Here is a 25613-nt window from a genome sequence, read left to right as displayed (position 1 = left end):
AGCACTCGACTGTCATAATCAGGAGAGATTCATTACGCAGTCTTTGTAGCATACAAGTCTCAAAAAACTCTGGGATTAAGGTTTGCAAATTTACTCCGTTTGAGGAAACGTGTTTTGTGATGTCACTGAAAAAGCAATGTCATATGACATTTGAAATCACGAGGAACCTGTTTTTTCTATGGAGGAAAATTTATAAATCAGTTTGATTTATCGTTGCGAGCATGAAAACAATTAAAATAGCATTTACAAATTATGCACATTTAATTAGGTAGCCAAGCCTTAATACGCTTGAGTAAGTGAGCGCAGTGCCGTCAATTGTCGGACAGGCTCAGAATGAAAAGAAATCAAAGAGATGGGTTAAGATTCTGCGCTACAATAGATAAGCTCACGGTTACGTTTGTTGTACATTCAACCTCGGTTTTCAACCCGTACGAGAGGAGTTTTTCCGTTTCGCTCCTGTATGAGGGTTTTGTTAGAGAATACCATTACACTAATTTCCTGCTGCGGTTTCAAAACGCCTTAAGAGTGTTCAAAATAGTCGCGCAATTAACATGCCTTCATAATGCTTCCATTCAGATGCAAATTGCTAACGCATAAATAGTTTCGCATAATTATTTGCCGAACATTAAAAAGGAACTTCCGTACATGAGGAAGGGAATCTCAAAATGGTTTCTGTCCACAGCGCTCGCGGTCTAATTAGACGTCAAATTGTGCTGATATTCCTTACGTTCTTGTCGTTCTCATCCAAAGCTTATGCAAGTCTTTTAATCGAACCCTCTTTCATAGGACAAAAGCTACAAACCTTTGCGAAGGAGGGCCTCGGTGTTGACGAGATGCAGGTACGTGTAACAAAACTTAACTTCGCCGTTGTTAAATCAACGAGTTACGAAAGTGAATACTGATTAATGCAAAAAAAAAAAACTACTTTCATAATAGATGAAACGGAAAACAGTACGGGATAACAAGAATATCGAGTGAAGCAATATCACTCAGTGAAAAACCTTTAACCGAGCTGAATTTGGTGAAGCTCTTGTGAGGCTCTACGTCGAGGAAATGATTCATCTCAAATCCCTTTTTCTTTCGTATCTTACAACCACGAAGTCGTCATGATTTAAAATATTATGCTCGCAAAGCTAGTAAAACTTGACTCGTGCAGATTGTGTGGTAGCCAGTTCATACAGTTCATATTTGTTTATCAATCCGACAGTAAAACAAAGTGAAAAAATACCCAAACGCCAATTTTTCTGTAAAAATAATCACACCGAAAGACCTAATTATGCTAAGTTATGAGATATAGTTAGGAACATCAAGATTTCAGATTGAAACCAGGTCACGAGATCTACAAACGTGCTGTTGATTAACGCTGCAGTTGATTGATTTCTTCCTTCCTGTTAACTGTTTGCATTCAATCGATGTCTAGAATCGATCCAACACTAAAACTTGTCCAACTAAGTACATGGTGCTTTCAGTAAAAGAAATCCACTAAACTTTATGTCTTCAAAGCGAAAGTAAAAAGGCCACACAAAGTTGTGAGTAGTTGTCCACTTTGCATAGTATATTTATCACATTTAAGAGCACCCCGCAGGCAGAATTAATTCTACTCACAATTTAACATAACTTTGAAGATAAATTGATAACCGAGCTCTAACAAATATCTAACTCTGAGAATCAGCTACCTTTTGTGAACGAGTCGACTTTCGAAGCCGAAAACTGATAATATTTACTCTTTCGAAATTATCATGTCATCCTTTAAATATGTTTCGTAAGCTCATCGGAAATTAAGGACTTAGCAAAGTGTTTGTTTGGCTCATTATGAATACGCCTCTTCATAGCTGTCTGGTGTTAACGACTTTTTAATTCTATGGGCTAGCAAAACAGATAGTGATAAGGCTTTAAAATGTTAACGACTTAAAAAATATGTTGCTCGCGCTTTGCAGAGATTATTCTTGCATTACCGATGTTAAGAAAAAGCAAATTCGAAATCGCCTGAGAAAGCGCCTCAACCGGTGCTCCAAACTGGAAATTATGTATCGCTGGGTAGATTTATTTCCATTCGTCATTTAATTAATTAATACGCAAGTAGAACTTAACGCCATTTCAAGTCCTTGATGAATCGCTGAATTAATTCAACTCAACTCTTGCATTAATTTTGTTCCATTATTGCCAAATTCGCAATTATTCAGCCAGATGTCAACATCAAATCGTCACGAAATAGCAAATAGTGTGACGAGTTTAATTCACAACCGCGACGAGCGACGATTAGATGCAAAAAAAAAAAAAAAAAAAAAAAAAAACATCTTACCACCAGGATGTTTGTGCAGGTATTGTATTGTGAATACTCTCATTAAGATGGCAATGCATTTAGGGAAGTATGCAAAGCTCTAAGTGCACTTAAACATGACCAAGCTCAAAGAATGACGGAGGTTGATATGAAAGCCATACCACAAAATGTTCCTTATACCCTCTTGAAGTGAATGAGAAAATACGACTTCGGCAATAGTGTTAAGGACACTAGCTAGAAGGCTCATTTTTAATGAATTAGTTATTGATGAGTTTAATTATTTCTATTATCCTGGATACGAACCTAGCTACAATATTTATCCGTTTGTTTACGTTTCTATTTGTTTATGTAATCGGATCTTAGGTTTATTTTTCCAGCATTGGGCGAAAATATATGAATTATTTTCAATTGATTCGAGATTTAAAGGCCAGAATTGTTTCAGATGCCAGTGAACGCCTACCATTTATATAAGAACGATAGGCTGTTAACCAGCCACCAAATTCTTGTATTTTTTGGTACTTTAACGTAGTTTGTATTAGTTATCATCATTTTAATCTCGTTATCGGCGTTAAGGCCCAGCTTTTCACATGCAATTTTGTTTATGTATTTCGCAACATTTCATCAGATTTAAAGAACTTCGTTGCATTATTGTTTCAGTTTACGATCGATCGTTCGTTCGTTCGATTGATTGATTGATTTATTGCAAGATTAAGATCCGTCAACTTTGGTCTATTTCAGTATCGATCTGTAAAATAGCCCCCAAACACCTCGTCAACCGCGTCTTGGAGCGGCACCGCTTGGAATTAGATTTTTGGTCGCCGCAAGCGCTATGCGTCGCAAATCACCCAAATTGACCTGACTGTGCTTATTAACCAAGAAGTTCTGAAGCTCGAAACTTTGTCGAGGAAAAAATATGTCTAACTCTTTTCTTTTGTTTCATAGGAGTATTTTGATAGCCTCAAATACTACGAACGAGAATTGCGAGGAACCAATATCGTTCCTCTGGCAAATAAACTCAGGGATATCTTCAAGACAAGATTTACTATCGCAGAGCGGCTCAAAAAAGCTGTCGAACATGCTTACGGCACGACAGAGGAACCCTTTCCAGAGTGCTGTAAATTCGACAAATCTACACTAAAGTATGATGTGAGGTTCCGCTCTAAAGTAAATCTTAACAGTATGTGTTTGAAGATCGCTGGAACTGCTCCAAAAAATCCAATACATCTAGACAGGACGATTTTGAAGGAAATGAAAGCCATCTCAGATGAATATCCTTCTGTCAAGTGGCAGTATTTTGGATCAGAACAGGGTGTCATGACAAACTTTCCAGCGTATGACGACCCTGTAAAGTGTGACGGTTATGACCCTCGCTTCAGACCATTTTATGTGGAGACTGCTACGCCTGAAGCTAAAGATGTAGTGCTTGTGATTGATACAAGCTTTTCTATGGTCGGAGACAAACTAGATACAGCCAAAGAAGCTGCGAAAACCATGCTGGATACATTGAACCCCAAAGACCAGGTTGCTAAGCTAGTTGCCACTACATTGTTCTTGAAAGGCTGGGTTTAGGGTTAGGCTCCTCCATAGAGAGAGTTTTTTTTTTTCATTTCCCCACTTACGGTGAGCAGGTAATCCTCTCAAGGCCAAGTGGTTGTTTGTCGAGAGGTGAGGGTACCACGTGACCATCAATATCATCTTTACCATAGGTTGGTATCGTGTCATTTGTTGACGAAGTGAATACTCCAGACCGTGAAAACTGCTACAGTAAACAACTCGCTCTTGCAATACCTCCAAATGTAAGAAACATGAAGTACTTTGTGACAAATCTGGCAGCCTCCCATGGTAAGAATTTTTGTCGATTGACTAAGAACTTATTTACCAGCCTTTAAGGCTAAAGGACGAAAGATAAAAAAGTCATTTGGAACTATTTCCTCGGAAACTAGACGATAGAGTTCTGGGTTCTTGCGTACATGCAGTCATCGAAGGACAAAGCTCAAAACTTAAAACGTTTTTCACTCTGTGAGTTCACTTCTCAGGTCTCGGAGTTCAAAAGATAATGGTCTAGAATCTTCAAAAAGCCCTCGCATCACTTTTTTGACTCACTCTCTCACGGACGTTTTACTTAATCAGTCTTCAATCGTATTTTTGTTGCTTTCCAGGGTTAACGAAGTTTAAACCGGCCTTTGAGAAAGCGTTCGACCTACTGCAAGGATCAGTAGCCAGAGGCTCGGGAAAAAAAAGGAAAAGGGTCATCTTATTTCTCACGGATGGAGCTTCAACGGAGGGAAACGAAATCAAAGATTTATTTGTCACAATAAGAGACAGGAATGTGGAGCTTAACAACTCCGTCATCATTCTAACATATGGATTCAATAAAAACCAAGATGACATTCTGATCCACATTGCCAACCAAAACGGGACAAAATATGGTGTTGCGGCAAATACATCTGTTGGAGACGTAGCGGTAATAAAAAAAACTACATTTCTAGTATTTAATAATACATTTAGTGAAGTTTACTCTTGTCAGATCCGTACCAAAGGGAATGCAATAAACAGGCGCGCAATATGAAGACCTCAAGAGCGAGAGAGTTTAGGCCACAATTTCTTCAGCCTCTCTGTGTGCTGTGTAATCAATTAATCACGTTAATGCATTTAAATAACAGTCTCGTTTACTTTCCCCTTAGCGTGGAAGTTACACCTACATAGAAGACATCAGAACGCTGAGAAGTAAAATGGCTACTTATTATGACTTGTTTGCTGAACAGTTTAGTCAACCAATTGTCTCTGTTCCGTATGTTGATGCTTGGGGAACAGGTTAGGCATAGTAATAGGCCTTAGAATTGGTAATGGTGAACAATAGATTTAGAGATTTGAATGTTTTTCATGGCTCACAATACTGCAAAGCCTTTCTTGTTATCTCTAGTTCAAATGGTAGGTCTGTGTTCTGAATCCTTCGCGGTGGAGGAAGAGACAGAAGGATAGCTCCATTACTTAATAAACTTCTATATTGAGACAATAGCATGTAGATCTTTCGGAAAGGTTAAACTGAAAAAATACGAACATGTTTAGTTGGTTCGGTCCCCAAAGCTGAAAACAAGATGTAATTTGAACTACGCTAAATATTCCTCATTCGCGTGTTAATTTCTTAACCAGGTTTTTCTTAATCTTCTTTTATGGTTTAGTTGTTATCGTTGCATTGTTTGCACTAAACACCTTCCTTTTCACCTGCCGCATTATGATACTTTAACCATTATCGTCCTTCCTGTTTGTTGTTATTGTTTTCATCGTCTTCATCTGCCTCCCTTCACTGAAATTACAGGTCAGGAAAAAAAAGATGAGTGTGACCAGATGCATTAATCTTCCTTGCATTTATCACCCATTCTGAGTTGCAAATTTTCATGGAGTTATTCGGAATTGTATTATTTTAGCTTCATCATGCTCTACTTGGTCGACTTGAATTCTTCTTCGTTTAATATCGTTTCCTTACGGTTTGACACCACGCACTCTCCATCAATGTATTTATTTATCAACTGATGATAATTATTCTCCAGGACTTCTGGTATCTATCAGCATAGCTTGCTATAACCATGGAAAGTTCATAGGTGTTGCTGGAACTGACATTAACATTGAAGACCTAATGCCTGACTTCACCAAATATTTCAAGCAAGGAAGAACCACTTATACTTTTATGATCACTAAATCTGGAAGGACCCTGATCCATCCACTCCTCCCAGCACCAACTGACGCTTATGGGGATCCTATTTATATGGACATAAGGAACCTTGAGCGACCAGAGGCAGACTTCAAGGAAGTCTTTGAATCAATGACGAAGTATGTTGTTCATAGCCTTGCCTGGTACCGAGGTCTTTGAGCACCATTTATAATATTTCAACAAGAAAAGATTTCGTAATCAAATCTGACAATTATATCAATGCTGCATGAAGCAAATGTAAAGCAGTTTACGTTTCTATCCCTTTGGAAACTATGGAGTTTAATAAGTGCCATATAAATTCATATGCTTAGATTGATACAGTACATTAACTTACGAATTAACACTAATAAATCGATACCTACAAATAATTATTATAAACATAACAGAAAAATTAGCAAATAGGCTGCAGACTTAACTTTTGAGAAAGAGCTCTTTCCTTCGTTCTAATGAGGGCTTTCGCTCGGTACATCATTTACGAAAAAGTTGTGCACTCAAGGGGGAGTCGCTGAAGCTCGAGATAACTGGACGTGAGTACAAACTCCTATATTCGCCCAATATCCTATAAATTACGTTTAAATTCCTGGTGTAAACTCATATTCAAAATCATTAATCCGAAGTTTTCATTACTTTACCAGCGGCACAAAAGGGTCTAAATCATTCAAAGCCACTCGCTATTTACCAAAAGGAGGTGTTACTTTAGATGGAGTCACTGAGACGTCTATTGATTCAACTTACCACTGGTATCCTGTGTTTGAGACGGAATTTTCTGTTTGTGTTGTTATACCTCCCTCTTTAAAGAATGATGTGTTAAGACCTCTGCAGATCCCACATGGTATGGATGTTGTGAATGTTTTGTTGTTAAATAAACAAAATTCTACACACTGTTAACTACGAATTTTTATTCTCAATTGCGTGTTTCCGACTGTGTCTGCCTGTTGGTCATGAGTTATTCTGTCTTTCTGTCTGTTTGTCTGTTTGTTTCTTGGTGCCTATATTACTACCTGTCTGTCTGTTAGTTTTTCCGCTAGCCTATTGGACTCTCTGTCCGAATAAGTTACAGACTAACTTTATTGTCGGTCAATAATCAAAGTCTGAGTGGTCTTTATTGATACATTTATAGTAAAGAACAGATCCAAATAGATTAAATATTAATTCTGTTTTTTCCATTAGGCTACACATTCACGTATCACAGAATCGACCTGTTACCGCCGAAGAAACTTTGCTCATATTTTGGTAATATCACAGCTAAAGGTAAATATCCAAACAGCTGGTGGGCCTGGTAAAGATTCAAATCCTGGCTAATTCAACCCAACTGATTTGCTCTTTTCTTCAGACACCACCGTTGTGAAATTTGCCCCCGATGCCTTCTTAGACCCGTACACGTATATAGGATCACAGGAGACCAATGTAACTGTTCTGTCACTTGGCAACTATATGACGAAACGACCTGGTAGCGAGTCATACTCCAAATTAAGAAGTGGTATACGAGACTCGGTGACTGCTACTTGGAAACTGGATGATATTTGGTTGCGCAGTAAAACAAACTTCACACAGTACGTGATCTGGAGGTACATAGGTACAGCTAACGGTGTATTCAGACAAACTCCTGGTGGAGCCTTGCAAAAAAATTACGATCCAAGAAAGAGACCATGGTATGTGGCATTATTTTTTTAATTTTCAATCGGTTAATCATTTTTCGCTCTATTTATGAAGTTTGACCCTTCTTACTCAAAGGATGTCAATAGAAAGCATATCAACATTTTTTTGGTGAGGTCGAATCCATGTCTGGTTTGGGTAAAATACGCTCATTCCTTTTACAGAGACATATCTGCTAAAGGTTGTGTTCTAACTGAAGAGATTTTTGTGTCTATAACAGGTATAACACAGCCTTACTTCATCACGGATTACTCACGCTTACAACACCGTATTTGGATGTGGGAGGGGCTGGAGAGGTCATAACTGCAGCCCGTGCCTTATTTCACGGTGAATCAAATCACTTGTATCGGGCTTATGATGAAGCACTTGGTGTATTGGGGGCAGATTTTCCATTGAGGTATTTTTACAGGTAAGCTTACTGCAGGTAGATAAAGGGAGTAAGTTTCTAAAGAAACTGTGGTGCTGCGTCTGTGGAAGAGTATAGCAGGTAATTTAGTGTTACAACTGAGTTGAAAACGTAAATTGACCACCGTAAAGAGTAAAAAAGTTGACATTTCGAGCGTTAGCCCTTGGTCAGAGCGCTGACGAAGGGCTAACGCTCGAAACGTCAGCTTTTTTACTCTTTACGATGGTCAATTTACGTTTTCAACTCAGTTGTTAACACTAAATTGTTTACTGCAGGTATTCCTGTATTATAATAAATACAGCGCTTTTGATCTCTGAAGTAACTGTGAGTCAAATAGTTAGGATGATCCTAAAAGGGCGAAAATGACTGATATTTCGACCATTTGGGCGGTTATTATATTGTCACATTTAAAAGAGGATTTATTTGCAATCGAATTTTTTTAAAGTCTGGTCCACAACAACGGATAGCTTGGTTTTTTTACAATTTTATTAGTTTTTAAAATAGATTTATGTAGCACAACTTGTCTAGCAGTTGCGTTCCATCTGCAAAGCTAGCCCAGTTGTTGTTGTTATCAGTTACGTGAAGATTCTGGTCTTCGTTAGGAAACATTCAATTGAGTTTCGAAACCAAAACACCCCACCCAAATAGACTAAAAAGAAATTGTAATTGTCTATGAGAGCTTCTTCTCGAGGCGGAACAGGAAAGATATCACGTTCTTGCGATTTTTAAAGTAGAAAGCGGATCTGCAAAAATATGTGATGTTTTTGAAATGTTGTTCTTAACCAAAAGCTAACGACAGTTTTCACGTCTATTCGAATCCAAAAGGCTGCTTACTGATGCTTACCCCAAATGCAGAGAAACTGAAGACTACTCGTGCTTTATAATAGACGACGCTGGTTTCTTGGTCATGCACGAGGACTTTATGGTCCCCTCAGCCTCAGAAGAGGGTGGAGTCGAGAATGTGCATATAACCGAAAAAGAGAAACATATAGCACTACACATGTTCCAAAACGGATACTTGAAGAAAAAGGAATGTCGCAAACTGGAAGACTTACAGATGCAAACATTTTATGAGGTCACTTTACCAGATGGCGGGGTCGATGCGCTCGACAATGTTGGGGGCTGTAACCGATACCAACTCGGAAAAATTGGAGGAACAAACGTGTATTTAGGTTTGTAGATAGATAAACTATTTGAAAAAGAACTCTAATCTTCTCCAAGTTTACAAATACTTTTTCTCAAATCATGAATTGAATGTCAATAAGTCCCTACCCTATAGGCTGAGTGGTAGTTGAAATTGGTGTTGAGAACTTACCTCAAATAAGCTGAGATTTGAAAAGTGTCAGGCTCATTTGGTTTTGGGGTAAAACCTTTTCAATTTTTGACACATGAGAACTACCATTTTCTGAAATACTTCACAAATCCTTTTTTCTACATCACCATTTTAAAAGTTTTGAATTCCTGGTCATTACTTAAGTCACATGTATATTTGAATTTTACCCTTACATTGACGCGGGAACAACTGAGCCTACGCGCCTGTTTTTTTCTCGCTGCCAATGATACAGATTAAACAGAAACAATAGTTTTGTGCTACATTTTTCGCAGGAATTTCTGTCAAAGACTCGATCTGTTCTTCACAAGCCGAATGCACCTGTTCCTCGGGCAAACAGTGTCTAAACCCATCCTCCTGTGAATGTCCATGTCACTCCAAGCTTGCTTTTCGGTATTGTCTTGGAGAGTTTCCCAATAGCAGGTTGGAGTTATTTAAATACTTATTTTTTGGTGATTTGATCCACCCTCTATCTAAATCGAGCGTAATTCTTCACGTTAGTTATGATCTATCAAATATTTTTGTCGCGCGCGATTGATCTAAGCGTATCACGTGACCGAATATTCCCCAGCTATCACCCTTGTGATGATCCCCAATTTTCAAACCCTACGTCCATTACGATATCTTCGTTTAAAATTTATTCCAAAAAGAGAGAAGGTTCTATGGTTGTTGCTGAAGAAGAAGACGCACCTCCCAAGCAGCAAACCGTTAGCCGTTCGCACACATTTCTTTCATTTTTACGCGCGTGACAAAATATTTGAAGGATAATAAACACAATAACCTCTATTTTGTGCCAAAATATGCTCATATATTTTTCCATGGATGTTATCTGTTCATCGAAGCTCACAGTTTTGCTCAAGCTTTGGTTTTGGAAAACTGCTCGTATCTTGGAAACGATAACGACCGCTGTAGAAACCAATCCCCCGCCTAGCCTCAATCCGCGCGGCCATCCATACCAGTTTGACTTTCTCGCGGACCATGAAAATAAAAAAGTGTGATCTCGAGTTCGCAGCAATCGCGAGTATGTTTTTATGCCAGCCGTATTCCAAAATCGTCCGGTAAATTGCCCTTTCGTAGAGTTTCCGTTACTTCATATGTTATTTCCATCTTGTAATTAGTTCTACCGTTCTTAATTTATTATGTTCGTAATACTTTATTCAGAAAACGCTGGCAATGGCGTGTAAATAGAAGGGTTCTGTCGAGTTGAAGGGAAATTTGATTCCTCTACAATTTATTTCTGATGCGTTGGTTATGACCGCGGATAAATATCCTACATATAGTTCAAAATGACTAAAATGAAACACGCATGATTCCCTGTAACTCTAAGTTTCGTGCTTACGCACTCGTCAGACAGTTTTAATTTCAATTTTAGTCATTTTGAACGGTATTTCGCTCTACACTCATGTGTATTGAGCACTTTCCAACAGCATTTGCAACTATTTCCCTCAATTATCCTACATATATATATTTTCGAGCCAAATAGAGGCCATTGTTTATTTGTTTTACCATGTACTTTCAGTCTTCCCATTTGCCCAGCACTGGGACCAAAACAAGCAGATTTTGATTCATTTTCTACTCTTAAGAGTGAAAAATGTCTTGAAAAATGCTTTGATCCTCATTGTGGAGAGAAGGATGAGCAAAGAACATGTGATGGACTGGTAAGCTGTTATTGGTGCAAGAAAGACAAAGACGGTATATCGTTGTCAAAACCTTACTGCGGCACCTCAGAAAAATGTTTCAGAGGAAAAGAAAAACCGGTTTATAGAGGTAAAAAGCTTTTCAATGTTATCCATTATCGGTAGCCCGTATGATTCGATTACGTAATTAAAAACAAAAAGAATTTCCCATTGCGGCCCGACCACACCTTCCCGCTGATAATTGCTGAATTGCCAAACAAGTCGCCTCTTTCAATTAATTTCTTCTAATGTAAGTTTCAAATAAGATCCACTCATCGCGATCGCTCAGAGCATGTTTGAATAAATTTTAAATTAGAGTGTAATGGAAACGTATACCCAGTCGAAGCGATTATGGCAGGTAAATCTCTCACTTGTTAGCAATGATTAAATGGCAAAGGTCCTTAACAACTATTATTTTTTTTTTAGAGGGCACGGTAACAAATCCTGCAATCTGATTGGTTCTTTACCCGGTCAGTATTGTATTACAGTATATCTCTGCCCACGGGCCACGGTAACGCTTTCCTGAGTCGCCGAGTACATCCCAATTTTCGTTACCATTTTTTATAAATATATCTCGTTTTTCCTGCTGGGCGGTATTTTTAAGCAAACACGTCGGCCACTACCTCAAGCCGATAAATAACTTATGAATCCTCTTTTTTCTCACTCTCAAATCGCTTTGGTTGACTGAAAGTATACTGGTTTCAGTATGAATTTGAGTAAGCAATAGCGTCATTACGTTAGTTGACAAGCGGCCTATAAACCGTCTGCAATTAGTTTTAATCGTTCACAAAAAATACCTTGAAAGTTAAAACGTGAGGTATTTGGTTACAGCTAACTGAACGATGGAACTTTCATTCATTTGATATCTGAATTTTCTCAAACAATTTCTTCGTAGTAAAAGAGCGAGCGAAGTTTTAATTTAAGTTCTACAACAAATATACGCTCCCGGTGAGTCTTCCAAGTCCGTTCAATTTGGACATTTGTACCGTAAATTCCACAACAGAAACTGAAGGAATTTATTGAGAAAAGGCTACATTAAATCCCCTTGTGTCTCGTTGGAGTGTGCCATTCGACTTTAGTTTTTGTGGACGAAAGACCAGATTTACACACGCCATTGCAGCAAACAAACGCGAAAACTCTCACAACTTCAAATTAAAAAATTTGAATTTACTCACAATTACTTTCCTCGCCGTTTCCTTAATGAACAGAGGTAAATCTTCGAACATGAATGAATCGTCAATCAGAGTGAATAATACTTTCCGTTAGATCATTGACTGTTTTTTAAGAAAACATTGTCGTGACAGTCCTTGCCAAACTAGTTCCGTTGTTTTTCAAATCTTCTTGCTCTTTTTTTTTTCTTACGCGCTCTCTAATTGACAGGTGTCAGATTGTGACAGATACTTGTAAAAATAATATTTCAAAGTTTGTTAAGAAGCCTTTTAAATCACCTTTATCGTTGCGGAAATGAAAATGTTTCGCTGACGCATCTCTCTTTAATTTGCATCACCACTATTTTAACCAGTTACTCGCTCAAAAACTGTTCAGGTTATGGAAGATCTTGCCGTATTTACAGCCCTAACTCATTCGGGTTCTTTCGGAAAGAATCTCGTCAAGTTTGAAAAAAAAAATATGTTATTTACCGGCTAAGGGTCGGTTCGTATGATGAAAAACTGTGACCTCGGTCTTGAAAATGCTGCCCTCGGCCTACGGCCTCGGGCAGTATTTTCAAGACCTCAGTCACAGTTTTTCAGCATACGGACCTCCCAGCCGGTAAATAGCATATATTTATTTCTCGACTTCCGGTACCTTGTGGATGAACGTCGTGTTAACCAATTTCAGTTGTTAAGCTGCTAATAAAGATCAGGGTTGGTTGGTTGACTGAGACGACTGAATCATAGTCTTAGCATTTTCTATACAACCTTATAATAAAGATTTGATAATTTTCCCATTAATTCGACAGATGATGAGCAAAATGACAAAATTTGCCAACCCTCAACAGATCGTGGATCTAAAGGTTTATCGGTGGCTGCCTCTGTTGGAATTTCCATAGGATGTGTATTTGCACTTTTGATTCTGATTGGAATTTATAAGGTGAGATGCCGTAGTCATGATTATAATTTATATTCATATACTTTTAGTAATTTTTCTTTTGCTAAATAAGAAAAACATAAAGCACGGGACAAAGGAACTATTTCTCATTCCGCATTCGTGTCTAGGATTCGAGCTTCAGATTTTCGATTCCAGGTCAGATGACTTATCTCACTCTACAGAACACAATGTGCGCGTCTATTTATAAATTGCTAGTCTCCTTGAAATTTGAAATGATATCAAATAGGAGTCTAAACGGGAAATTTTAATTGAAAATGATACAGAATTATGCTACTAAAGGTCTTCAAGAAGTACATTATTGCCATGCATGCAAAAAGTTTCTTTGAAAATTCCACAGTTGAACTATAATTTTTTTAATTTGGTTGCTCTTTCCAAGGTTGTAAAGTGTCACCAAAATACAGGACCACGCCCTGTGAGGACGTTTTCCACACAAAAGAGCGCTGCAGCTCAGTTAACCGAGCATGAAATGTCCCATGGGAACCAAGGACACGATTACGAGGATCCCAGAGATCTTGTGATGCCACCCGGGCCACCCTCATACAATGAAGTGCTACGACAACAAAACCCAAGTTACAGTCCTCCGTTGCCCACCATTCCTGAATCAACAGATCTTGCCGAGGTACAACCGGTCATTCCCGGGAGGAACGCGGTCAGGAAACAATCGGTGAACAATCCTCCTCCTGTTCCCCTGACAAGGAGACCATCTGGTACCATAGAACATCCGGGATTGTTTCAGCATGGTGTTCAACCGGCCAAGAACACGAAAAGAAAGTTTTCTCTTGACAGTTCTGGAGTTCTGACTTCTAATGAAAGTCCACCACCATTAGCTCCCAGAGCAAGATGTTTTTCTCATATCACCCCCCCCATATTAGCCCATGTTCCTGAACTGTCCACTGCCAGTCTTCCACAAAAATCTAACGAAGCAGGGGAAGTAATGTACAGCAACGCAATATCTACAGCCAGAGCTGCACGAGCACTACGTGAAGAAGAAAAGGAACATGAAGATACCAACGACGATCTTGGCTATGTAGAATGTATTCATACCCGGGATGTCGCTGGGGAGCCGCAAGCAATTTACGCTAAGGACTCAAAATTGTAACATTCATTGCAGGATATTGTAATATAATTTGACTAAGATAGGAAGTTTTTCTCAGCGTGCATGGGAGATTTTTGTGATCAATTTAAGCCACGCATGCGTTCGTACCACGATCATCATTTATCTACGGGCGTTAAACGCAAAACGATAACAACAAGCTGTTTTTTTGGGGACTTAAAGATAGACAGTGTTGCAGAGGCTAGATTTAAGCAACTTTGCAGTGCCCGGTGCTAATGTGAGATCACCACGGAATTGTTGAACCCACTTGGGTCCACATATTCTGTACCTATACAAAATGTGAACTGACTTGAAGCCTTATTGAATAATCATGTAAAACGATTGCTCTTGATAAAAATGTCGAAGTTATTAACCTTTTATTTACATTTCATATGATATTTCTATTTAATGGCTTTGACCTCCTCGATTAAAAGGATCCGTTTTGATTTAAAAATGAGACTTTCTTGCAATTTACCTCTCTACAACTTCTACTACTACTACTACTACTACTACTACTACAACTACTACTACTGCTACTACTACTATTACTACTACTACTACTACTGTAATAGTGTAGTTCTATCATCCGGGTGAGTGTAGTCCTGAGAAGGACTGTTGTCGGTAGTGGTGACTCTACTACTACTACTACTACTATTACTACTACTACTAATACTACTACTACTACTACTACTACTACTACTACTACTACTACTACTACTACTACCATCACTACCGCTGCTGCTGCTGCTCCTACTCCTCTCCTACTTCTACTCCTACTCCTACTACTACTGCTACTTCTACTACTACTACTACTACTACTACTACTACTACTACTACTACTACTATTACGACTACTATTACTACTACTACTATTACTACTACTACTCTTACTACTACTACTACTACTACTACTACTCTTACTACTACTACTACTACTACTACTACTGCTGCTGCCGCTGCTTCTGCCGCTGCTGCTGCTCCTCCTACTGTTTCTACCACTCACAGTGATATCGATTAGAGTAAAAGAGTTTCTTGATACAGGCTGTATCAGTCTCTAAAAGCTGTTTTCAACGTGAAACCTGTGTATCATTTATATCTTCCCCTCCCGCTGTGTGTTCTAATAAAGCTTACGAATTGATATTTATCTTATTGCACCAGGCGTGATTTAAAACTTGATGTTCTTATAAACAAAATTCGCCTCTATCAGTATAATTCTAAATCGTCATTTTTTACTGTCCGATGGACAAAGTAACGCATGAGCTGTAGGTGCACATACACAAGCTCCTTTACTTCTGGTTCCTTTTTAAATGTCCTGCACGGCCGCAATCTCACCGGTAAATTCTATATACCCATCAGGATCAAGGGAAATAGAACCCCCACTATCACGATGTTGAAGATTTGGCTCATGCAACGTATCTTGCGTCGCTGTGTCATCAGTAGACGACAACGCGCTGGTTGCTAACGAGTGATTCTGAGCAGGTAACATTTGAGATATGTTTCCATAAGGACGCTCTTGGTTGTCGTGAACAATAGGAGAAACAGTTTGTGGTGGTTTATCTTCCATTGAAAGCTTTTTCTCGGAGATGGACGGTGGTGGGGGTACAACAGATGGACGCCTCTTTTCCGGAATCTCAGGCAGTCTGCTCTCAATTGAATGCATTTTTATTGGTCCAATGAACCTTGCCCCAGAGGAGTGGGTCGCAGATGTGCTCACCGTTCGAGCTACAGAATGATTTCCGTCATTAGTAGAAGGGGGAAGGCTCGTAGTTCGATGAAAACCTCGAGTTGTTACAGTGGATAGTTTCCTTTCTGGTGTAGGAGGTGGCTTACTACTTTCTCGGACCCTTATTTCTTCATAGGGTGCAGGCCATGGAGTGGAATCAACTGAAGCTTGGTGGGATCGCCTTAGATCGTCAGGTTCTTCATAATATTCATCGAAGTCGGAAGATTGAGTCTGGGCTTCTGGAGGAAGAGGTGCTGGTGGACGTTTGGTGATATTAGAGGTGTTCTCGGGGTTTTCAGGATCTATGATGTATTCCGTGGATGCGCTGGTGTCCTTTCTGGTGGGTGGTTGACTGTAGCTACGAAAATGTCTTAACGCCTGGGAAAAAAATTAAAGGAAAAAGATGCTAAGCTACGAAATTGGTATAAATCAAAAAGTAAAATAAAATTTCACATCAGCCATTTGTGAAATGTCTATCCGTCTCGTGGTCGTCGGTTGCAAGTATTCCATTTTTCCGACAACGAAATTTAATAAAGATAAACATACAATCAACATAAAGAAAATGCAGTTTATAAAATTTGAAAAGATAAAAATAGGAACGAATGCCTTTATTCTTAGTCTTGGGTAGTAACGAATAGATGTATCTTACAAATCATCATTCCTACTGTAACAGGATCAAACCCATAAAAAATATATAAAGTGTTCGGATATATGTTCAGTCCTCACCAAGATCGAAACTATTACTACCACAGCTAAAGCAGACAAGCATCCTGTGACAATCCCAGCAATAGCTCCAGACGACAACTGATTCGAATCATCATCATCGCTCAGTTTACTGCTGTTTTTTCGATCGATAGGGCTTGATGGTTTTGGACCTTTAAGATCAGTTGGACATACTCTTTGTTCAACTGTAAATGAAAGGCATTACAGAAAATTGTTAAAGCGCTTTCTTAGAATAATTTGTCGATTAAAAAGGTTAAAAATCTCGTTTTAACTACTTTCAAGCGACACACGAACAACGTCAGTCTCCTTGCAATTTCGATACGTGATCGAGCATAATAAGGTAGTGGGAACAGACAAAATTAATTAAACTTAAATTTCTCTTAATCCTGTAAAATATGAAATCTGCAGCAGCTAAAGGGTAGAAGTGGGAGTTAAACTCTAGGAGCGCTGATAAATATGATTCTATCGGTTGACCAATTATATTCAAATAAGGTAGAGGCTGACCTTCCTTTCCTCTGAAGCACACCTCAGCAGCAGCGCAGTACGGTTTAATCAGTGGTATATCATTCTTGTCGTGTTTGCACCAGTAGCATCCCACAACGCCTTCACACTCTTGTGAAGTGTTCCTTTCACCACAGTGAGGAATGAAACACTTTTCTAACCCAGATCCGGAGGTGCAAGGAAAGGAAGGGGTAGAGTCACCAGTTGGTTTAGCACTTGGTAATGGAGGTGGGCAGATTGGGAGGCTGGAGATTGGAATGAATACGTTAGGTGAAATTATACGCGTAATACAGTGTATTCAATATAATATAATACACCGATTAAAAACTGTATTCTTGATTTTTCAAGTTTTTCGTATCGGAAGTTTTTGTAACCATTTCATTTGGAAGGGCGGTCTATAGGGCATACAGCGAATTTTGATTATTGATCTTAAGGATCATAAATTGATTTCTATAGTATTGAATGTTTCACCATATGCATGTTAATGTTAGCTTTATCAAACTGCTTCAAGGTGCCTACAGCAACTAACCTGCTTTCGGGGAAAAGGTTGCGACAATAATGAAACTCCAGGCGGGAGGTGCAAGGGCACTCGCACGTAGGGTTAAGAAGAGAGCACTCGTTATCTGATGAACAGGGACATGCCTCTGGAGGGCAAAATGAGTCTCTTATAGCAACTCCTGTGAATTTAAAAAAGTGTTAAGTTATTCCAACTGATACAGAAATAAGCAGACAAACAGAGAAGGATGAAGGAAGGACACAAAGAGAGTCAGACAGAGAGAGAGTCATAGAGAAGGAAAACAAACAAACAGAGAAAGATGGAAAGACGGACTCGGAGAGAACTCGGGGCCTGACGAAATAGTTTAAAGTATGACATACCTAAGTAGGAATTGGTTCCTTTGATTTGTCTTAGCTGGTATTTCGAGCATCTTACATCACTTGCAAGAGTATCTACTCCAATTTTTGTCAGGTTAACTTCATAAAAGCTTTGCTTCTGAATCTCATCCAGATGGCGGCACTCCTTTTTTATCAAGTAATTTTTCTTAATGAGGTCTTCGGCGATGTGTTTTTCTTTCTCTGTGATATGCACATATTGTACGTCTGACGCTGTAGCCGAGGGAAGTAAGAAGTCCTCGTGCATGATAAGAAAGCCAGCGCTGTCCATCACGAAACAAGAGTATGATTTGGTCTCCTTACATTTTGGATACACATCAGTTAGTAACCTGTATTTAATGAGATATAAATATAATGAGGTACATTATGAAGACACTTGTTATGAAATATTATTGGGGAACGTTTGAAGACAGTGTTAATTTCACTCGTGAGACTCCATGTTCTCTCTGTTGCGTTCTTGTTTCTCCAACAGTTTTACATCTTAAAAATTTCGCGAAAAGTTTTCAAGTTTGCCTGTTTGCAATTCACGGCGGTCTTTTCCCTGCTTGACTACGTGCCTTGTTTAAGGTTTACGTCAAATTTTGGGATTTTTTCTGTCTTACCATGCTTATGTTTTGTAGTTTCTTTCACGTTAGAGCAGGCATTTCGTTAAGAAGAAATTTGTCGTGATTAAGATAGCTTCTCATAGTAACAAGATGATATAACGACTGTATAATAGTTATGTACCTATGGAAATACGTGATGGGAAAGTCAGCCCCCATAACTCCCAACACTTCATCATTGGTACTGTGAACGTGACTCGACTCTCCGCGATACAAGGTTCTGCCAGCGGTTATCACTACTCCAGCTCCTCCCAAATCAAAGTATGGAGTTGTAAGAGCTATCAGTCCTGTGTGAGACAGGGCGGTAAGATACCTAAAGGGATTACAAATCAGTCCAAAGATTTAATTATGTTCTTTCTTTATAAGGATCAACTCATCCAGTCATAATAACAAATGTTTATCATCAGAGGTTGATTTTAATTGAAACGTTGTCGAAAATATGGCTTTAACGGTCGTTTAACCGAGCCACAATACGAATGGTGCTGGTTGTAAATATAATGTATATTTTATTTATACGGACTGTTAAGAGGTGGTCGTTGTTAAACTGTGTCTATTAAAGTAAACTACAAACCTGATAAAAAATAGAAGTACATTTTCAAAAGCTATGGCCAGTTTTTGATACGACACGAAGACCTGATAAACCCGATTCAACGAGTGTATGGAAAAAATGCAAGGTTAGACTCTTGTTAATAACAGGTAACATTGCCTTACTAACCAGGTTCTCTGTCTTGGGTCGTAAAGTTTGTTTTCAATTCCGCCTGGAGTGGACCTGAAAACTCCATTTGATGTCCCAATGTAACGCCAAACCAAATATTGTGTGAGGTCAGCTTTCTCACGCAGCCACAGGTCTTCCACTTTCCATGTTGCTCTCACTGTGCCCCTGATATCATTTTTCAGGCCAGGATTGGTTACTCTTCCTGTCTCATCTTTCATATAAGCATTTAATAGCTCAACATCAGCTTTTGTTTCATCCATACCAATGTAGTTGTAGGGGTCTTTGTACGCCCCTGGAGCAAACTTAACCACTGTTGTGTCTATCAAAGACAAAGAGCATGATGTGCAAACTTGGGACTATTAAGAACGAGCAGTTTTTGAGATAAATTGGGACTTATGCAGCTAGCGGTTGTTGATCCCGCTTTCTACATTGCCAAGGTAACTGAAAAGGGTTATCATAAAACATAAAGGCCTTTGGGATATTTAAAAAAATTCGTAAGCACATTATTTATACTGTTTTTGGTTTCCGGGAAAACAAATCACAAATAGTTAAGATTAGTAACAATCGGATGGAAATAGCCTCGTTTACCTTTTGTCGCTGTAATTCCAAAATGAGAACATAGTTTTTCAGGATTATATAAGTCGATTCGGTGGTAATCAAACTTGTATCCTATAGAAATAGCAGCAAGATTTAGTCTATTATTATGCCTATCCTCATGCTCATGTTCCCAACAGATAAGGTCAAGAATGCGCGGTGAAACCCAAAACCAGCCAAACCATCTGAAATACATATTCGACCCGGAGACGGGAAACATGAAGAACAACTCTGTTCCATTACTAAATCAGATTTATACTTTTCCTACAACGAAGTAGGTATTTATGAAAGACCTCAATATCCTTTACAGCCTTTTTTACTATTTGCTGTACATTTTCTCCAGCTTGCTTTCAAGTTAACGTCCATACAGAGAACGAGTCTGAGAAATACTGAATTCATTCATAGCTCATCAAAATTTAGGCCGAGCTTAATTTGAAAATCTCTCTCTCAAGCAAGGAAAAATTGAAAAAAGGACACAGGACGTTTATTGTAGGCAAAAAGGTTAAGTCTAGAAAAAACTTACCGCTTGAAATTGAAGGCGAACTTAGCTCATCCTTAGAATGGGATACTGGTACTACGACGCCAAGAGAGAAGTCGATGTCCTCGATTGGTGTCCAGAAATATGTAGTATTAACTTCCTTCATTGTCACTCCCTCCTTTTCTGTTCCACCTCGTGGCAAAAATCGCTTTGCAACATACGTTTTCGAACCTCCAATTCTCCTGAGAGGGCAGAAGAATATAGTGCGTGTAAAACTAAAGAACCCAAGAGTTTTATCAGATTGACCACCAGTTTCCTTATTTACGGTCAAATCCGTAAGGAATAAAAGGAAATCAAAGCCTTTAAGCCACTCTTTAATTGGAAAGATATACCCCAAACCCATGTACAAGGAATTATAAAACTAAGTCCTGTTCATTGGTTATAGACTGACTGCGAGACTCATTTCGAAGTTGTGAGCTTTGCTGTGGATAAACGATGGACATAAATGATTGAAACATTCTTGCTTACTTTTGAATTGACTCAAAGACTTCCATGAAATCTTTCTCTGGTTCCAAGGCTCTGATGTCCAAATAAACAGGCTCACCGTAAGCGTGAGTGGGCTCTGGGAGAAGAGGATGTATGAGGGTCCTACCGGAATTAGTGATCATGAACGCGTAAGTACTTTGGCCTTGATTGAAAAAAGTTATGTCTGATAACAAGTCTTCAATATTGATGTCAGTGCCTGTTACACCGATAAATTCTCCGTTATGAAAACAGGGCAGGGTAATCGACATCAAAAGTCCTGCAAAACATAGTAAATAACCAAAAAATTATATGATATCATCAAAAGATAACAAAAGAAATGAAAGCAGATTAATAAAATCGAACATTGGAAGGGTTGATAGTTACCTGTTCCAAAGGCATCAATGTACGGAACAGATACAACTGGATCGAACCGGATCCCCAGCGAAAACAAATTGTAATACTTAGCCATTTCACCTCTCAAGTTGTTTATGTCTTGCACGAATTTGTATCTTCCAGGCTAAGAAACAATAATTTTGCGATAATTTTTTAGTAAAAAAATTATGAATTATTGACTGTTACTCTAAGTTAATTGTGAACAATACTGCGAGGACAAAGGGAACTCTCTTCCTTCGTGTTTGCCCAACCCTCTCTCCTGTCCAAAGATAATACAAATGTTTTGTGGCAAGAGATGATAAAAAAAATCTGTCAACACCCTAAAACAAAATGTTCATCATGGTGGTACATGTCAAAACTTACTGTGATATCACCAACAGAGACGTTGGCAGGTATTCCATACTTTGGTGTGTTTTGTATCGCTATGTCCTCAAGAATCGCGGAGTCAGCCTCTCCAAATCCATATGTTAGGATAACAACAGAGTTGTTGAGCGCAAAGTTTTCATCTCTGATGGTTTGAAAAATATCTTTTACGGGATCAGCTGGAGCGCCATCCGTCAAGAATAAGATGACTCTCTTCTTACCCTTTCTCTCCTCCCCAGAAATTGAGTTCTTGAGCAGACTAAATGCTTTTTTAAAAGCTTGTTTGTAATTGGTGGAACCTGAAATAATTAAATATCTAATTAATTAACTAATTAATAAATAAATGGCTGAATAATTTTAAACACACCTAGTTGTAAAATATAGAACGAATTCCCTATATAGATAAATGACAAGAAGTAGAAGGACAGGAAATATCAAAGCTTAAAATTTCCGGAACAGACTTCATGAAGAGCCATTTGATTAGTTGATGCAAGGCCGGCTCGATTTCATCTCTTGTCGAGTGGGTAAGGGAAGGGTGAGAAAATCGTAGAGTTATTTCGATTATAGTAGCTGGTAATGTAGCCAAAGATGTTGTTTCAGCAGGCAATTGACAATAATCTGCACGTTTTTCCAACATCCTTTTCAATGATGTAAATCGTTTATTTATCGTTGATATACCGCATTTTTTTCTGTACGTATAAGACATCGATACAGGATCATAAAAGCAGCAAACTGATGTAAGACCTATGAGAGTCTCCACTGATGAATCCGGAATATATTTTTGACTTCAATGATGGTAGACCTCGTCATAAACATAGAACAGAAGAGATCACGGCGCAATTATTGTAAAGACTTGTGATCGTTTCCGTTAACAGATACCAAGTGCTAATATATTTCCTGATATATTTGAAATATGATGTGTCAAGGTTCTTACCATGTGGTATCAGGTTGCGTACGTATCTCTTCATCTCTTCAATATTTGTAGGGATCGCCTGGGCCAGCCTTTCACTGTAGCAAGGGCTTTTTGTTTCAAGTTCTCCTGGTGTTGAAACGTCATCGTTGAATGACACAATTCCAATCTGAAATTAGCCAAATAGTTAATGTTATGGTCGTATACCTGTAAATAAAACTTTTTCCTCAGAACCTTGGAAAGTAGATGATTTTTTTGTATGAGGTGCTGCAAACTAGGAATTCACAGTGGAATCACGCTCAACCCGATATCATTACGGTGTGTTGGTGGCTTCAAATTTACCGAACACGATAACCTTAACTTAATTTTCCACCGGTCCTCGTTCAGAGACTTTCGCCATTTTCCGTGAACGCGGATAATGTCGAGCGAAGGATTCTTGTTTGCGAATATATTTGCTCGTCGAGTATCGTTCGAAACTCTTTACGGTGGCAAATGAACGTTATAAACTCAGTTGATAATACTAAAATTACCCATTATATTGATAGCCTCGGCAAATGCATTTGCCGAAACCTTGGGACGAGGAATAACGCACCTGGTCCTTGGGGTTCATTGTTTCCAACACTGTATTAGCAGCCTGGATAGCGCCGGTAAGTTTTGTGGTGTCCATAGATGCACTTGTATCGATGACGAGCACCACATCTTTCGCTTCAGGCGTGGCAGTTTCCACGTAAAATGGTCTGAAACGAGGGTCATATCTATCACAAGGGTCTTTATCGTCATACACTGGAAAATTGGTCATGACTCCTTCTTCTGACCCAAAGTATTGCCACTTGATAAAAGGATACGTTCTTGAGATATCTTTCATTTCACTGACCACTCCTTCATCTAAATAGCGTGGATTTGGCTGGGCACTGCCAGAGATTTTTAAGCACACATTGTCCATGTCCACTTTAGAACGGAATCGTACATCATATTTCAAAGAAGATTTGTTTACCACACAGCATTCTTTCTGTGGAGATACCTGAACAGACTCTGTCCTGGCATACGACTCCTCCACAGCCTTTTGAAGACGTTTGGCAACTTCAAACCTTACTTTAAATTTGTCAGACAGTTTGACGGCAAGTTCAGGGGTAATGACCTCTCCCTGTATTGTCCTTTTATGATACTGAAGACCATCAAGATAATTCTAAAAGATAGGCGAGAAGGACGGAAACCTGTTTTAGTGGTGATCTATCTTATACATTCAAAAAGAACAATGCATAGGAATAAAAGAAAAAAAAATTGTTTTGTTTTGCTTTTATAACGAAAACAATTTGGCTTCTTGAGAGTTTTGGGTCACTAACTGCATGAAAGGGAATGTTTATAGGTTGGGTGACGTGAACTAGTTGTGAAAACAGGAACTTAATTGATCAATCGTGACTTCGCAATTCCGGCACAGGAACATAAAGATATAAAAAATATATCATAATTAAACGTTTATGATCAAATGTGACTTTAATTAAAACATAAAATTCCCGAGACACCAGTATACCTGCCCTCAAGTTCAAGAAAGTCCGAGATAAAGAATTTAAAACTTTTATTGGTCCGGCATGACGCTTATTCGAACGTGATGAGGCATTTTCAAAATAGTCATTTGTACTGTTCTGTATGATGACAAAAGAATGGGAAATAACAAATTCCAATTTCAAACTTAAACTTTTAAAGAGCAGGACTCAAACTCTAGGTCGCAGAAATTTTTCAAGATCACATAACACATTGCTGATGATGAGAGAGAATATAGAAATTTAGCCCACCTGCATTTCTTCTACTCCAAGCGCGTCCCTGGCAAACTTTTGAAGTTCTACCCCAATAAGGGAAGGATCTAGCAAACCTGAGGTAACATGCAAGGCGAAAATGGAGAGTAAAACCACGAGAAAAGTTCCCATTCGGCGTACATCCATCGCAGATCTTAAAAACAAGTATTCCGCTTTGCTACTTACTCCCTTTGCCGCCCACGTCCCTCAGGTCAGAGTTTAAACGTATATTTTACGATTTATGTAAGTATTGTTCGTAAAACTAATATATTTGGCGCATGATTGATTCCATTGCTGGTCTAAAACATTTCTGTTCATAATTATAGTTTGTGGTCTGCCGACTGCGCCTTTAGATGACATACTTCCTGCCAAAACGGGTCGTTTTACCCAAGTATTTTGCAAAGAACAGTTTTAAATAAGCCTACTTCTTTACAGTTCAACATTAAGACGTGTTTTCAGTAAAACTCATCGGCTTCACTGAAAAACAAGAAAAACAATTTCATGTTTACGATCTGTGTCGGGAATTTAATAGCGACAAGTGAAATTACTTTCCCTGCGTATAAACAATGAAGCATCAACATCAATGAAGCGTTTATTGGTAATTATGTTTTTTTACACCAATACATTCTGTGTCATTTTGTTTACAGGTGGCTTTAGGTAACGGATAGAAAGGTCAAAAAAGATTCCCACCGCGCCTTTAACTCTAGAAACCTCATTGCCACTTTGCGGGTGTTTTCCGATATAGGACGTACAGCTTTTCTCGTTTCACACTCATATTTACATGCCATTTTTTTGCCATTTTGTGTAGGTGATTGTGACGAACGTACGTATTTGGCTTATGTCTCATTGTTGTGCAGCCGATAAACAGTAAATTTTCGATCACTTCACCAACCAATAGCTTAAGATAACGGAGAAGAAGAAATAAAGTTAAATATCCACTTTGCAGTTTTTCTGCCGTTAACCTTATCACGGTGTAAGTGAAAGGCCATTAAAATTTGAAATATGAGTTTCTCTGCCTCTTATATTTGCAACTCTATATTCGACTTTTGTGTGATATTACAAAAACACACCAAACTTTGTATGGTAGAAAGAGATTTTTCAGGGACAGCATGGCAAAGAAAACTTGTCTAAATAGATTA

At 38.6% G+C, this 25613-nt stretch overlaps 2 protein-coding genes across 2 annotated transcripts; one reads left to right on the top strand and one right to left on the bottom strand.

The window, feature by feature from the left end:
- Window positions 1–605: 605 nt before the first annotated feature.
- On the top strand, window positions 606–14643 carry LOC113684883 (VWFA and cache domain-containing protein 1). The gene is made up of 15 exons (XM_089207050.1): window positions 606–839; window positions 3224–3802; window positions 3988–4123; window positions 4441–4745; window positions 4966–5095; window positions 5833–6112; window positions 6629–6825; window positions 7164–7244; window positions 7327–7645; window positions 7870–8058; window positions 8881–9227; window positions 9661–9808; window positions 10905–11152; window positions 13022–13152; window positions 13547–14643. The coding sequence occupies exons 1-15, from the start codon at window positions 666–668 to the stop codon at window positions 14267–14269; spliced, it is 3987 nt and encodes a 1328-aa protein (XP_089063176.1). The 5' UTR covers window positions 606–665; the 3' UTR covers window positions 14270–14643.
- On the bottom strand, window positions 14616–24683 carry LOC113684882 (VWFA and cache domain-containing protein 1). The gene is made up of 15 exons (XM_027202292.2): window positions 24475–24683; window positions 23274–23867; window positions 22706–22850; window positions 21772–22070; window positions 21400–21532; window positions 21019–21292; window positions 20536–20732; window positions 20007–20087; window positions 19419–19737; window positions 18828–19016; window positions 18087–18430; window positions 17740–17887; window positions 17214–17455; window positions 16713–16894; window positions 14616–16364 (listed from the first exon to the last, which is right to left on the bottom strand). The coding sequence occupies exons 1-15, from the start codon at window positions 24619–24621 to the stop codon at window positions 15567–15569; spliced, it is 4092 nt and encodes a 1363-aa protein (XP_027058093.2). The 5' UTR covers window positions 24622–24683; the 3' UTR covers window positions 14616–15566.
- Window positions 24684–25613: the final 930 nt, after the last annotated feature.

The sequence above is a fragment of the Pocillopora damicornis genome, chromosome 5 (genome assembly GCF_964200805.1).
Source record: "Pocillopora damicornis chromosome 5, jaPocDami1.2, whole genome shotgun sequence".
NCBI classification, from domain to species: domain Eukaryota; kingdom Metazoa; phylum Cnidaria; class Anthozoa; order Scleractinia; family Pocilloporidae; genus Pocillopora; species Pocillopora damicornis.
The sequence above is the reverse complement of the archived record's forward strand: the minus strand, read 5'-3'. Positions and strand labels throughout refer to the sequence as shown.